At 33.7% G+C, this 16,919-nt stretch overlaps 1 protein-coding gene across 10 annotated transcripts in view; it reads left to right on the top strand.

Annotated features, from left to right (window-relative positions):
• LOC111507475 (peptidoglycan-recognition protein SC2) overlaps positions 1–16,919 on the top strand; it is a 203,167-nt gene that overhangs the window by 88,849 nt on the left and 97,399 nt on the right. Inside the window, exon 4 of one of the 10 annotated variants that reach the window (XM_074186719.1) lies at positions 3,896–4,076. The exons of 8 other annotated variants lie outside the window; for them this stretch is intronic. In XM_074186719.1, the coding sequence (XP_074042820.1) occupies positions 3,896–3,964 (69 nt within the window). In that variant the 3' untranslated portion in view covers positions 3,965–4,076. Of the gene's footprint in view, positions 1–3,895; positions 4,077–16,919 lie in introns of those variants that run through there. One more of the 10 variants, XM_074186715.1, reaches the window with a different exon arrangement.

Raw genomic sequence — 16,919 nt, 5'->3', positions numbered from 1 at the left:
TTTAACTCTGTGATTAGATTTAAAAATTGGTCAGTAGTTATTTTGAGAAATGTCTAATTCCGAGTTTTCTCCGACTCCACCGGAGTTAGTAGAAGCAGCGAAAGTAGCGTCACAAAAATTATTGCCAGCTAAATCGCAGAAAATTCATGAAACCGCGTATTCAAGATTCATGTAATGAAGGTGGAAAAGACATGCAGTTCTTTCTCGGAGACGGTGTTATTGGCTTATTTTTCGGAACTGGCACAACAACAAAAACCATCAACAGTGTGGTTGAATTATTCAATGATTAAAAGAATGTTACAATCCAATAATTATGTAGACATTTCAAAATATTTCAAACTAAATACATTTCTGAAACAAAATGGGAAAGGTTACACGTCCAAGAAATTTGCGATATTCACGAGTATACATATTAGTGACTTTTTAAATAATGCTCCCGATGAAGTTTATTTGATGGTCAAGATTGTTGTTGTATTTGGGATTGCAGGAGCTTGTCGAAATTGTGAAACCAGCCAGGTAACATTAGATGATATTAAATATTCGGAAACGTTATTAATTGTGAAATTCTAGCATACAAAGAATGATGTATACACGAGATTTGTAGTTACTGAAGAATATATTAAATTTTACCGAATGTACATAGTCCTTCGTACAGCAGCAGCAAAGGATCGCCGCCTGTTTTATGCATATCGCAATGGAAAATGTATCAATCAGGTTGTGGGTACCAATCAGTTTTATAAGGTACCTGAAGCAGTGGCTAATTTTCTTCAACTTGAAAATGCCAATTCACATACAGGTCATTCATTTCGAAGATCGTCTGCTACACTTTAAGTTGAATCTGGGGGAGACTTGATGACACTAAAGAAACATGGCGGTTGGTAGTCATCAACGGTCGCTGAAGGGTATGTTGATGAATCGGTAGCACACAGGACAGAAATAGCTAATAAAGTGTTTAGAACGTTTGGCAGTGCTGAAATAACATCCACACCCGATTTGCGAACAGGTACATCAACGGCAGTTGTGTCCATGGCAGAAAAAAATATAATTTCAACATTAGAATATTCGACTGTTGTACCGAATAGTTCAAGAAACATATCATTCATGCAATTCACATTTAATAATTGTACTTTTGAAATAAAGGAAATGTAACTTTAGTATAAGAAAATATTCTAAAATTAAAAATTAAACCAAATTACTTCACGACGTTTGGATTATCAGTATCCACAATCGTCTTCGGGTGATAACTGGACCTTTTCCTCCAAGATCTGACTATTGGTCATTCGAGTGCTTTCACCTATCCCCTCTTTCCTCTCTCCTCTTCATCGGTTTTAGCGGAAGCTGACCTTTTTGCAGGAGTTGGTCGTGTTCCACTTGATTAGAGATTTCCATATGTTGTGTATCTCTACGCTAGCTTCGATAAATGCGTTGTTGGACAACATATATGCGGCTTCTTCGAATGTTCTCCTAAACCAGTGTTCTTCCTTGTGGATGATTTCAGCTTGAGCCCACTAGATGTTTTGTTGATGAGTCCAAACGTGATCTGCTAATCCTGATTTGCTGGTTTCTGCTCGCTGTGTGTGTTTCTTATGCTCGAATTGCCGAGTATATTAGAAAAGAGTTTAGGAGAAAATTCAAAGAAGCCGCATATATGATGTCCAACAACGTATTTAGCCAAGCTAGCGTATAGATATGCAACATATGGAAACCTCTAATTAAGCGAAACACGACCAACTCCCGCCAAACGGTCAGCTTCCGCTAAAACCGATAAAGTGGCGAGAGGGATAGGTGAAATCACTCGAATGATTTATAAATAGTCAGATCTGAGGAATAAGTCCAGTTACCACCCGAAGACGATTGTGGATATTAACAATCGAAACTTCGTGAAGTAACTTGGTTTGGAATCTTTTAATTTAAAATTTTTGATTTTCATTTCTTGTTAATAATTTTTTAAATTTATAGCTCATGTTAATAGTTCAAGTTCTTTGGTTTTTTGGTTGTTGCTTGTATTTTATTTCATTGTAATTTCAGTTTTTTGCTTGTTAAAATATTTTTTTCTAGTTATCACCCGAAAACGATTGTGGAACAATCGAAATGTCGCGAAGTAACTTGGTTTGGAATATTTTAATTTCCATATTTTGTTAATAACTTTTTTAATTTTAAATTCGTTTTGATACTTTAATATTTTTTTGGATTTTTTTGTTGTTGTTTGTATTTTATTTCATTGTAATTTAAGCATTTTTGCTTAATATGTACAGTGTTATCCCCAAAGTATGCACCATATGGAAAACTCATTTATTAAGGATTTTTCGACAAAATTTTACTTCAAATAAAAATTTGTGCATCCCCTGAAGCTAAACATGCACCAACAAAATACAGTAAAACACACGTAATATACGAGGAGCCTTCAAATTTTAGATTTTGAGACATGAGTGAAGTACTCTTATTTCTCAGGAAATGTTATTTGAAAAAGTTGTTCGAAATTAAAAAATACATCTAGATTTGGAGTCATGGCTATCTAAGCGGGGCTTTATTTTTTACACATTTTTTTTGATGGGGACTACGAAAAATGAAAATTTGCTGAAAATTTGCGATGAATAGACAGCATCTTTTATACGACAGTTCATTTTGAAAGCCTGTAATATTACGAATAATACAACTGTGGTGTTAACCATTTTCAATTTTTTTGAAGAGTAAAATAATTTTCAAAGTTTTTGGTGCAAAGTTATTTTTATTTTTTGTTAACACTGAAAATTACTCAAAACTACATTGTATTGTAACAAGAACTCATTATTTAATAATATCAAATCACAAAACATCAAAATAAAATAGGTATTTCGGAACAAACTCATTGATTTTCTGGAGTTTTTCTTGTCCAAAATAATTCTCCAAAATAAACTTCAGAAAATCAATGAGTTTGTTCCAAAATACCTATTTTATTTTAATGTTTTGTGATATCATTGAATAATAAGTTCTTGTTACAATACTGTACAATTTTGGCTAATTTTCGGTGTTGACAAAAAATAAAAATAACTTTGCACCAAAAACTTTGAAAATTAATTAAAATTATGGTTAACATTATGGTTAACATCATGGTTAACATCATGGTAATTTTGCAGGCTTTTAATAATACAGGATGCTGTCTATTTATCGTTTTGGCAAATTTTCATTTTTCGTAATCCCCATTAATAAAATTGGTAAAGAATAAAACTTCACTTAGATGGCCATGACTTCAAATCTAGATGTATTTTTTATTGCTGAACAACTTTTTCAAGTAACATTTTTCAAGATTTTTCAAAATAAGAGTACTTTACTCTTATCTCAAAATATTTTAAGACTCCTCGTAAATTACGTGTGTTTTACTGTATTTTGTTGGTGCATGTTTAGTTTTAGTAGATGCACAAACTTTCATCAAAAATAACATTTTGTTGAAAACCCCTAATAAATAAAATTTTTTTCATATTATGCATACTTTGGGGGTGACACTGTTTAATTATTATTTTTCAGCTAATCTCTTTTTCAATTTCTCACAGATTCTTTTTGATGTTTCAAATCAATTTATATCATATCTGACAATGGAAGCCGGAACTAATGAAATTATCACTTTCAATTAATGGTTTGTCTCTTCTAATTCAAGCTTTTGCGCTTTCTAGTAGGTACATTATTCTTCATAGGATAAAGAAAATAACTTATGTCCAATTTTGTCTATATTCAATATGGATTTCTACAATGAATATGAAATCAATCGAACAAATAACATTATTCTTTCTACATTTAATTAATGAATGTATCATATTCGTGTTTCTTTTATTCGCCGGAAGACCTCACTAAAAGTAACTCATTGAAAACAACTCAAACTTTCTTATTTATGTAATGATAGTTTTCCTCATTTTTGTAGCCCAATATCCAAGACCCATCTGCGAACCTGAAAATACCCCTCCTGCGAGGCTTGCACGAAAAAATATAGTTACAAAGTCATGGATTACATTAGGTATTCTTTTATTCATTTCGTTCGTTGGAATTCTCATTTACGTGTTTTACCCAGATGAGGCTTGTGATTCACTTCAACCCTCATTTGAATATGAATTGGACAAGCATCCATTTTTCACAAGAAGCAATTGGGGTGCGAGACCAGCAAAGTTCATTTTGAATGTTACGGAACCAGTTGATATGGTGATAATAAAACATACTGCCGAAAAAACATGCAGCAACTTCCACGTCTGTTCGAAACTAGTACGCCATTTACAAAGTTCTGATGCTAGTAAGGGCAATCCTGATATTTATTGCAGCTTTCTTATCAGCAGTGATGGGAGTATATTCGAAGGAAGAGGTTGGGTGTACAACCGCAATACAGAAATGACACAATAGATATAGTTTTTATAGGAACTTATGATATTGATGTGCCATCAGCCTTCATGATCGATGCTGCTCTTGTTCTGCTGAAAGAGGGAGTGAAGATGAAATACCTTACTGAGGATTTCAAAGTTGTTTGTCACAATCAAACTTATAACACTCTCAGTCCTGGACAAAATATCTTCAAGGAGGTTATGAAATGGTCACATTACGATCCCAATCTTCATTTTTATTACCAGATGGTAAGCCAGGCGGTGAAACTTGCACTCTGAATTAACATTTGTTACTAATGTGTGAGCTTTTTGCTAAAATATGACTAACGGTCACTGCATATGCTCAATGCTAAGTTAGTGTGCTGATTTTTTTAAACTCATATTTTCCAAAAAATACATCAGACCTTAGTTATACAAGTACGAATGATGAGTAAAATATGCCGTTTTTATGAACTTGCTCCATTGATATATTATCGAAATATGCGTTTTTACATAATATCTTGTTGATTTATTCATCAATATGGAATGCACCAAGGTTTCATTTTATAAACAACATTCTTCAAATGGCCCCACATAAAGTATTACAACGGATTTAAGTCTCGCGACCTCGCTGGCCATTCAATATGTCCACGTCTACCAATCCATCGATTCGTAAACATTTGGTCTAGATAGCTTCGAACATCTGCAGTATAAAGTGGAGGCGCACCATCCTGTTGAAACCATAAACTTTCATCAAAACTTCCAGGATTAATTCTACTGGGGAATAAATTGATTACAGTGGGTACTAGATATCCCCTTAAAAACTGAAGGTATGTTGGCCCGTCTAAAGTAACATCGAAAAAGTATTGTCCGATGATCCTGTTTCTTACAATGCCAGCCCATACATTTACTTTTTGTGGGTTTTGTGTATGATGTTCACGCTTCCAGTGGGGTTTTTTTTGGCCCAGTACCTATAATTGTGACGGTTGACCCCACTATTTAATGTAAAAGTGGCTTTATCAGAAAAAATTATATTTTTTACTAGGAGATGGTCTCGGTGACAGTTATCCATCATGGCTTCCCAAAATTCTATTCTTCTATCTGGATCACTCTCGTTTAGTTCCTGTACAAGTTCGATATTGAAGGGATGCCGTTTTTCCAATTTTAATACTTTGTGTACAGTTGTTTTACTGACATCGAAATCACGACTAACCTTACGAACAAAAGTGTGCACATCTTTTTCAAAAGCAAGTACCTAGAACATCTAGTTTTGTATCATCATTTACAGGAGGACGAATTGATTCGCGTGCATTTTCAACTGTACCAGTTTTTCGAAATTTCTTTCCAATCTCACTTACTGCAGACTGCGTTATGCGTCTTTCTAGATATTTTTCATTAAATTTCATTCATTCACTTCCATCTGAGTTCGCGATCTGTTTCCATAGCTAATTCATAGCTAATCGTCATACGTGCTTTACACTTAAATTCATTACTACTTCAAATGAATTCGAAGTAATACTACAGAAAATTCACGAATTAATACAACAACTACTGTCCTATTTAACAGTAATCGAAATAATGACATTTCACAGTAACAAAAACAAACTAGCCGCCTAGTTTTTTAAAATTAATAAGAAATACTTGTTATCGTGCTAACAAGTATTTCTGTCAACTACAGCAAGGACTACAATTCGAACATTCAAAATAAAGTCATGTATTTATTACTGGATTACTTTTCCATTGTTAAATTAATCATTAAAAAAAATATAAAATAATTAATTGATTTTTACTTTAATTAGATATCAATAAAATTTATTTTCTAAGCGCACATCTTTCAAATTATGTCTGTTAGACCCCAAGTATCATACCTTTTTGGAATCAATTCGTTACGAATTATCTAAAACTGACACCAAATACAGGGTGTTGCATTTAAAAAAAAATTACCGATAACGTCATCACATTATTATGGATTACCTTGTATGATGAAATTCTATTGTAAAATGTAGAATATTGAAATTGAAAATCGATGTGTTTCAGGTTTTTGTAAAAAAACCTTTGGTTTTGGAAATATCGAATTTATTCCATACTTTGCGGACACACTGTATATACACTTCACATCTTGTTACAACTTTCAATTCTTTTCATGAGTTTCCCACGCAATGTTTGCATCTTTCCTTCCCTCTACAAAAATTTGAGGAATTACCAAACAAATGATTAATTTTCACATTGGTTCACTGGGGGAGTGTAAACATCGACAAATGTTGTGAAGCAAAATATCTGGTCCACGTGTATGTGTCTTCGTTTCTTACTTTCCTATTGAACCTTCTGGCATCACGAAGTTTTACTTTAGTTTTCGTATATCGGATGATGTTCTTAGCTGTAATCAAAAGCACTACATCCCTAAGGGTGCCCTTCGTAGTGAGAAGTCGTTGGAGAACATACGACTTGAAGCTTCGCATGAAAAATGCCTGATTAACTAAGAAATAATTAGTAATTTTTGAAACTGAAAATGTAAGTCCAACACGATTTGCACCTTTTTTCCTTGATTTACGTTAGGTTCTTGACGTTCCGAGGTGTAGTTTTTTCAATTCCATTGGGTGATTCTAAGTAAGATTATTTTCATCTACAATACTACAATAACAGTAAAAAGCCCAAGATCAGTGTAATAATGGGATTTTTCTGCCCTCAGCAGCATCTATCTTTTTTTTTTTATAAAGATTCTACTTTTTCAAGAACTTCAGCAACTTCATTGAATAAGCTAGTTGATGCGGTCATTCTCATTTCTGAGTTATTTAAGACAGTTTTATGAATGGGGTAGAGATGGTGTTGATTGTTATGAGGGATTTTGAGAGAGGTGAAGGCTGATCAATCGCATTTGTAATATGCATATGAGTGTCAGGAAGATCCTCTTCAACAGGGTCCGAGGGCTCCATCCCTATTCCAGTACTATTGAAGCACTTCCACCGCTGTAAGCAGAACAAACAATCAAATGATCTAACTCACAGTACTCCGTTAAAAAACATCACTAGGCTCACAAATTTTTTGAATTTTTCCAAAAGTCACACTCAATAATTATCATTGTTATAGTTCAAGTAAACTACCTTCCAGCAGTTCCCTTTAAATAAAATAGTTAGGGAGCTAACTAATTTTGTTATTCAATAATCATTTCTGATTATATAAGAATCATAATAAATATATATATATATATATATATATATATATATATATATATATATATATATATTACAATGTAGGTTTTCACGGATGGTGGAATATGATGTGTTGTTTTTCCGGGTGTTCATCCGTTGTGTACTATTCGATAGTCGACGTTTCGCCATCATCTGTTACAGAGGTGTAACAGTTACACCTCTCGAAGCGAAGCAGTAACACGTCTTGATAATGCCATCTGAGATGATGGCGAAACGTCGACTATCGAATAGTACACAACGGATGAACACCCGAAAAAAACAACATCATATATATATATATATATATATATATATATATATATATATATATATATATATATATATATATATATATATATATATATATATATATATATATATATATATATATACAGGGTGTCCCTGGACTTTCTCTTTTCCTCTCGGGAATGTATAGATGGAATCAAAATATAACCAGTACTTCATATAACTTTTTTCCTAAAATCCTTCGTTACCAAGTAACGGGCCCTCGAAGTTACAAAATGAAAAATATTTTTCTTTGATAACTTTTCAAGTGAATATTCAAAATCATCCAAATTTTGGTAATTGACTAAACAAATGAATTCCTTCGATGAGCTTTCATGCAGGAGTCAGTTGTTTTGCTACAAAGTCAGGAACGGACTACCCCCGTTGGTCCACACCCCAAAACTTTGAAATGACAGATATTTTTCAATATTTTTCAACAAATTAAGGTTACTTGGACAATTTTATGAATAAAAGTACTCGTGTGGAAAGTCGATCGGAGCAACGAGTCTTGATAAAAATGTAGTTTCACTCGACGACATCAAACCCGCTCGTCCACCATTATTTGAAATGAATAATTATCAAAGCAGAAATAATAATGATAACGTTAATTCAACAACATTTATCCTGAGATGTCTACCATTATTCGAAAATATTAGTTTTTAAGGAAAATGGAAATGATAGGTAAAATGTTCATAACGAATTTTTATAATGCAAACACGTTTAACTAACGAAACTCAAGAGCCTCAAGAGCAAACAGAAATGAAAAATTCGCTACAGAAACTGCTCGATATGACCACCTTCTCTCTCTATACATTTTCTTAGTCTGCGAAGACACCCTCTCTGTACTTGAAATAGCATTCCAGGGTCGTTTCGTATGGCTTCACAATGTAATGTTATTCTATTCAACAATGCATCTCTTGTGTGAATGGGTGTAGCGTAAACAAGGCTTTTTAGATGCCCCTACAGAAAGAAATCCAATGGATTTAAATCCGGAGACCGCGATGGCCATGAATATGGCCCACATCTACCAATCCATCTATTGTGGAAAATATGGTTCAGATGGTCAGGCACAATCAAACTAAAATGAGGAGGAGCGCCATCATGCATAAACCACATATCTCTTCGGGTTTGCAATGGAACATGTTCCAAAAGTCCATTCAAATCGTTCTGAATGAACTCCAAATAACGTTCTTCATTCAATCGGTCCTGTAGAACGAATGGTCCTATAAGATGGTTTCCTATGATACCAGCCCAAACATTCACGTTGAATTTCCGTTGGTGTTTGGTTTGCAATATCCCATGGGGATTTTCTTCGGCCCATATATGGAGATTATGAGAGTTGATAACTCCATCTCTACTGAAACCTGCTTCATCAGTGAATAAAACTCGATTAATAAAAGTCATATCCTCTCTTTGCCTATCCATGAACCAATTGGCATATTCCAGTCGTGCTGGAAAATCTTGAGGTGTCATGGCATGTACCTTCTGGATGTGAAATGGGTGGAGCAGTTGTTCCCTAATTATTCTATGAATAGTGGACTTGGATGTATGGAACTGTTCTGATAGATTTCTGATGCTCATTGAAGGATCATCAGCGACGGCTTCCAAAATATTTTCCTCCAATACAACGGTACGTACAGTCCTAGGAGCGCCCTCGCCACCTCGTTTTGGCAAAACTGTACCTACAATAATATCGAAATAAAACAACGTGCTCAAATTGATTATCAATTATTACATACCTGTCTCCCTCAAGCTGCGATCGACACGCTCGAATGTTTCTCTTGACGGTACCGTTCGATTGGGAAAATGCTCGGAATACAGACGACGAGCTTCTGCAGCATTACAAAATGCTCGTCCATAAAATACATGTATATCTGCATATTCATTGAATGTAAACTGTTCGGCCATATCAAAAAAATTCAAAATATCCTATAGAATATTGACAATACAATGATAGTCATATGACAACGCACCACTCAACAAAACAAAATCGCATTCCAGTTTCTCATTTTTTATCAAAACTTTCTAAAAGGTTTTTTTGTCAACATCTGTGAAAGAAATGGAACATAATTATTTCCTGGATATTTTTCACCTGATCATGTGCAGCCGTTTTTGTAGTTCATTCGTTTGCTTTTTATTAGTATAGTAAATATTTTTTCCGATGTGCGTTTTTTCAGCTAAATTTAGATTCGTGTTAAAGAATTTCTCCCATAAAATTATAATTATCAGTGAAACTCCTCAACAGTTTAGCTGTGAAGAAGAATTTGAAACATTCGAATGTTGAGTTTCATGAGATTCAGATAACTGATCAACACGAAACGTGATTATTCCACACGTATTATGTACATACAAAATATGGAATGAATTCGATATTTCATAGTAGAGTAGCTTGTTAGTTTAAAAACACCACGAATCTACAGAACTTGATATTTCTTTGAAAAAATATCTGCTATCACAATTGTGACTTAAACTTCCATATAGGTACTGTACTTTTTGTTTACGACTTCATTTTAGCATACTTTGTATTATTCCTGTTATAAATGTTGTTGAATTAACGTTATCATTATTATTTCTGCTTTGATAATTATTCATTTCAAATAATGGTGGACGAGCGGGTTTGATGTCGTCGAGTAGAACTACATTTTTATCAAGACTCGTTGCTCCGATCGACTTTCCACACGAGTACTTTTATTCATAAAATTGTCCAAGTAACCTCATTTTGTTGAAAAATATTGAAAAATATCTGTCATTTCAAAGTTTTAGGGTGTGGACCATCAGGGGTAGTCCGTTCCTGACTTTGTAGCAAAACAAATGACTCCTGCATGAAAGCTCATCGACGGAATTCATTTGTTTAGTCAATCACCAAAATTTGGATGATTTTGAATATTCACTTGAAAAGTTATCAAAGAAAAACATTTTTCATTTTGTAACTTCGAGGGCCCGTAACTTGGTTACGAAGACTTTTAGGAAAAAAAGTTATATGAAGTACTGGTGATATTTTGACCCCATCTATACATTCTCGAGAGGAAAAGAGGAAGTCCAGGGACACCCTGTATATACATATACATGGTGTTTCAGAATTCGACGGACAAACTTATACCACGTCATTCCTCTTGCAAAATGATGAAAAATGAGGTAGGACATGTGTGTCCGGAAATGAGCCGTTTCAGAAATACAGGGCGTTGAAGTTGCAAAATAAAAAGACCCTTTTCGTCGTAGCTCCCGGACTAAAAGGAATAAATTATTGAAACTCAGCAAATCGATTACGAGCTAGAATGTGCTTCCTCCAGTGGTATGTTTGCTTCAGTATCAGTAGCCAGTGGCGTTCCAGCGGGGTAATAGCTTATATTTCCCCCCTCATTTTTTACGCCACTGACTTTATATCCACAACATTCTTTTTTTTGAATTCCTTGATAAATTTTACGTAAAAACCAAATAAACATTCACTATGAAAAAACCCGTAGTTTTCGAGAAAAATTGAGTTGAACTGATACGTGCATTCTTATATGGGAATAATCGATTAAAATAATCGAAATTCCAAAACCAAAATTATTTGAACTCTTTTATAATTTTACCATTAATTTAGCGCTTGCAAGTGATGGTAATTATTGTGGGTTTTCTATCATTGTACCAATTTTTGTTATGTTTAGCATATGTAATGACAAATCATAACTCTTGAGGCTTATTTTCGTGCTTGTCAATAGATTTCATTGTTGAAATGTTTTCATTGTTCTCAGATCTTCGAGTGACTTTGTGATCTGAAAAAAAGTGACCCCAAATAAAATTTGCGATCATTCGGAATCTCGACTGAGTTAGGCTCCAATAATCCTAAAATAACACCATTATTCTGGATTTTGGGAAAATTATTTTTTGTTCACAATTATCCTGTCTTTCCCATTCGTGAAATCACACTTCTCTTTGTAGAATCGTAAATATCTTGAAGAATATTCATTAATAAGAAAATGAAAAACATTCTCAAAGTATACAGTGTTTTCAAATTTTCACAGATGAAGCCGAAAAACAAAATTTTACCAGTAGACTCTAATTATACGCCTGAAAAAAAGAAATGTATTTGGAAGAAGTCAATTTATTTGAATAACCATCTGATAAGATCTTCGCTAACTCTAGTCAGTAAATGAAGTTTTTTAAATAAATGAAGAAATGGAAGTTGTCTATTTACAGCTAATTACATAACTCTTAGTTGGATGTCGGTACTCATAATTCATCTTTGAGTAGAAATATCATATTCAAAATATACCTTCTCTACACATATTTTAGATAATGTGATAAGAAACAATACTGTTGAAATTCTAGAACAGTGAGTCATAAACACGAATTTCTTTTTGAAATTTACATTGAAAATTCAAATGTGCTTTTGAATAATAATGAGAACATCTGATGAATAATCAATAGGGTAATTGTTCGAAATTTTTTCCGTCAACACTTATACACGATCTGCAACGGCGCAACATAGAAAATCGAACTTTTTCAAATGATTCTAAATTTTCGGCAATCGTCATCGATGCAGCTTGAATGCGGGCGACTAATTCTTCTTGGCTTTTTGGTTCTGTTTCATAAACCAGTGACTTCATATGACCCAAAAGAAAATAGTCAACAGGATTCAAATCTGGTGATCTGGCAGGTCATTTGTGGGGTCAACCTCGACCAATCCAATTGTCACAGAATTTCCGATTTAGGTACTCTCTAGCAGCTAACGAAAAATGAACAGAAGCACCGTCGTGCTGAAACCACATTCCATTCCGGATATTCAGAGAAACATCTTCTAACAATTCAGGCAATACTTCTCCCAAGAAAGTGCTATAATTGTCCCCATTCAACTTATCTGGTAAAAGATAAGGACCAACTAAACGGTTTTCTACTATTCCTGCCCAAACATTCAATGAAAATTTTGTTTTTTGGCCATGAGGATGAATAGCAAAAGGATTTTCCTCGGCCCAAATATGGCTATTGCGAGAATTGAAAATACCTTCCCTTGTGAATTTTGCCTCATCAGTGTATAACACTTGCTTGATAAATTCCGGATTATTTCTCCACATACTTAAAAACCATCGAGAAAATTGAATTCGATCTGGATAGTCCTCTGGTTTCAGTGCCTGAAACCAGTGCCATATTGAAACAAGTAATGGTATTTTGGTTAATCGATAAAACTTGGATTTTTACCCAGTGAGAGAAGATAATTCGATAAAACATTCTGAGTTCAGTTTTGCCAACTATTCGTAATTGTCTTTGGAAATCTTTTGGATGGAACATTTTATTAAAAAATAAATCTCGAGGTAAAGCCATTCAGTAGGTCTGCGGGCTCACAACATATCTGCAAAAAAAGTTGGTAAAATGGTAGAAAATCCGCAATATGTTGCCGAAGTGAATAATTTTTCAAGCACACAATGAATGGTAGAATGATGAAAGAGTTCAAATAATTTCGGTTTTGGAATTTCGATTATTTTACTCGATTATTAATATTCCCATATGAGAATGCACCTATCAGTTCAACTCAATTTTTCTCGAAAACTACTGGTTTTTTCATAGTGAATGTTCATTTGGTTTTTACGTGAAATTGATCAAGGAATTAAAAAAAAAAGACGGTTGTGGATATAAAGTCAGTGGCGTAAAAAATAAGGGGGGAAATATAAGCTATTACCCTGCTGGAACGCCACTGGTTACTGATACTGAAACAAACATACCACTGGAGGAAGCACATTCTAGCTCGTAATCGATTTGCTGAGTTTCATTAATTTATTCCTTTTAGTCCGGGAGCTACGACGAAAAGGGTCTTTTTATTTTGCAACTTCAACGCCCTGTATTCCTGAAACGGCTCATTTCCGGACGCACATGTCCTACCTCATTTTTCATCATTTTGCAAGAGGAATGACGTGGTATAAGTTTGTCCGTCGAATTATGAAACACCCTGTATATATATATATATATATATATATATATATATATATATATATATATATATATATATATATATATATATATATATATACAGGGTCCTGCAACAGTGGCGCGGTGTTCCATATCTCTATATAGGAAGCAGATCGGAATCTAATTTTCTATAATATTACCTTATTGCTCGAGCTCGACAAAATAAAAATATTAGCGGTCACACAGGGTGTTCGATTTTTTCTGGGCGGATCCCAACTGTGTCTTTTTAAATGGCAACCTATATTTTTTATCGCTTTTTCGGTTTCTTCATAGAAAATAAAATAAACTTTATGTATATCTGCACTTCGAAAATATTGACGGTTTTCGAGATATCTAGCATGACAGGTTTTTTTTTCCAATATTCATCACTCAGAATATTTGAAATTATAAAGTGGTGCCAAGTCCAGTTGAAATTTTTTTTTGGTCGAATATTCTACATTGGTAACTCTCTCAAACGATATATCTGAAATCGACCTGTGATATACAGGGTATGAAAAACCGCTTGCCAAATATTGTAAATGAAAATTTGCAAAATCTTCCTTAGATTAAATGGAACACCCTGTATATTATTGATCCATAAGAAGCGCCAACGAAACCTCTACAAATTTCATTAAGTATTCCCTATGGCTAAGTTCAATAGTTTTTCTTAAATGAGCATTTCTTTCGAAAAATGGTCATTTTTTCAAAGCGAAATCCATTTGACGACTGATAAAAATATACGAAAGATATCTTGTTTCAATTTTGTACATTAATCATTTGAAAAAGCTAATGTTTTAGCGAAACATGTTATGATTATTTTCAATAAAGTTAGTGGAGATCAAATCGTTTAAGTGTAGTTTGTGAAATTACTATGGATCTTCATCAAGTAACGGCCGAATCAATCAGAACATTAGAAGGTGTCCAAACAAATATTTTTTATCGAAATAAATGTATGTACCTATCACTTTTTGCTAAATGGAAAATTATTTTTTCATTGGATGCAGAATTTCACTCATAAATCGTGCAATATCAAACCAAACAAGTTAAAAGAAATAAACATTATAAATAACTATTTTTTTCATGTTATTATATTCATTCAGAGCTTGAGTTCTAGATATTCAAATTTGTCAACTGGCAAATTACAAAACTACAAAAGGGAGAGTTTAATTAAGGTTGATAATGAAACTTTTATAAAATATGTTCAACATGTCTTTCATTTTCTTGAATGCAGAGCTGAAGTCTATGTTTGAAAGACTGTTCTACCCTGCGCAAGACAGCTGGTGTAATGCTGCGAAAAGCATTCGTTATTCTAAGTCGCATATTTTCGGGAGAAGTTGGTAGCTCAACGTAAACCATATTTAAGAAAAAATCTAGTTTCGTCAAATCTGGTGATCTAGCGGGCCACCGTACAGGCCCATTCCGTCCTATCCATTTATTGGGAAATACTTCATTTAGATGATCTCTCACTTCTGCCGAATAGTGAGCAGGTGCACCATCATGTTGTAACCACATTCTATTGCGGAGGTCAAGAGGAATATCATCTAACAAACCTGGTAAATCATTTCGTACGGAATTGAGATACATTGCACCATTCATATGTCCCTCAAAAAAGTATGGACCAATTACATATTCTCCAATGATGCCTCCCCAGACATTTATCGACCACCTATGTTGATAATCCACCTGTCTCAATAAGTGAGGATTTTCTGTCGCATAATAATGGTAATTATGTCGATTTACAAATCCATTTTTATGGAATGTCGATTCATCCGACCATAAAATATTATTGAAAAAATATTCGTTTCGACGAATTTTGTTCATGGCCCAATTGCAAAATCTCACTCTTTTCTCGAAATCAGCATACAGTAGTTCTTGATGTAACTGAACGTGGTATGGATGCAAGCGATGTTTCTTCAATACTCGTTGCACTGATCTCTCACTTATATCCACTATTTCCCCAATTTGTCGTTGACTCCTACTAGGATCTTCTTCAACAGCAAGAAGAACTTGCAATTCATTATCTTCATTAGTAGCTGGCTTGATGCGCTCATGTTTGGAATAATTAATAGATCCAGTTTCAACGAATCGTCCCAAGACCTTTCGGAAAGATCTTTCATCTGGATGCCTTCTATCTGGATACCGTTGAGAATAAATTCTACTTGCCAATAAAAAATTCCTGTCTGATTCACCTAATATGAAAATCATATCAATCAAATCACTTTTTGATAACAACATTCTGATGAAATTATACCGACAGTTCAACTTCACGATTGACTAAAAATTTCAATATTCATTTGCAGCCAAATATTTTGTTCTGTCATTTGCCAGACTACTTGATTTCCAATAAATATTTCATTCGCTGAAAGGTTGTTTTAGAAATTATTGTAACTATTCAAGAACGTCCATTTTGTGGTGTAATTCGCAACTTGTTTATCTAGCAACAGGTAATTTTAGGAATGGGCGATATTTTAAGGAAAGGGTATTTTTTGTATATTCTTATCAGTCGTCAAATGGATTTCGCTTTGAAAAAATGACCATTTTTCGAAAGAAATGCTCATTTAAGAAAAACTATTGAACTTAGCCATAGGGAATACTTAATGAAATTTGTAGAGGTTTCGTTGGCGCTTCTTATGGATCAATAATATACAGGGTGTTCCATTTAATATAAGGAAGATTTTGCAAATTTTCATTTACAATATTGGCAAGCGGTTTTTCATACCCTGTATATCACAGGTCGATTTCAGATATATCGTTTGAGAGAGTTACCAATGTAGAATATTCGACCAAAAAAAAATTTCAACTGGACTTGGCACCACTTTATAATTTCAAATATTCTGAGTGACGAATATTGGAAAAAAAAACCTGTCATGCTAGATATCTCGAAAACCATCAATATTTTCGAAGTGCAGATATACATAAAGTTTATTTTATTTTCTATGAAGAAACCGAAAAAGCGATAAAAAATATAGGTTGCCATTTAAAAAGACACAGTTGGGATCCGCCCAGAAAAAATCGAACACCCTGTGTGACCGCCAATATTTTTATTTTGTCGAGCTCGAGCAATAAGGTAATATTATAGAAAATTAGATTCCTATCTGCTTCCTATATAGAGATATGGAACACCGCGCCACTGTTGCAGGACCCTGTATATATATACAGGGTGTAACATAAGTATGTTAAAATATTCAAGTGACGTATT

Source organism: Leptinotarsa decemlineata, unplaced genomic scaffold (genome assembly GCF_025532065.1).
Source record: "Leptinotarsa decemlineata unplaced genomic scaffold, Ldec_3_MD MMD2_P_RNA_scaffold_4, whole genome shotgun sequence".
Classification (NCBI taxonomy): Eukaryota; Metazoa; Arthropoda; class Insecta; order Coleoptera; family Chrysomelidae; genus Leptinotarsa; species Leptinotarsa decemlineata.
Note: the sequence above shows the minus strand (reverse complement) of the source record. Positions and strands in the feature narration are given on the sequence as shown.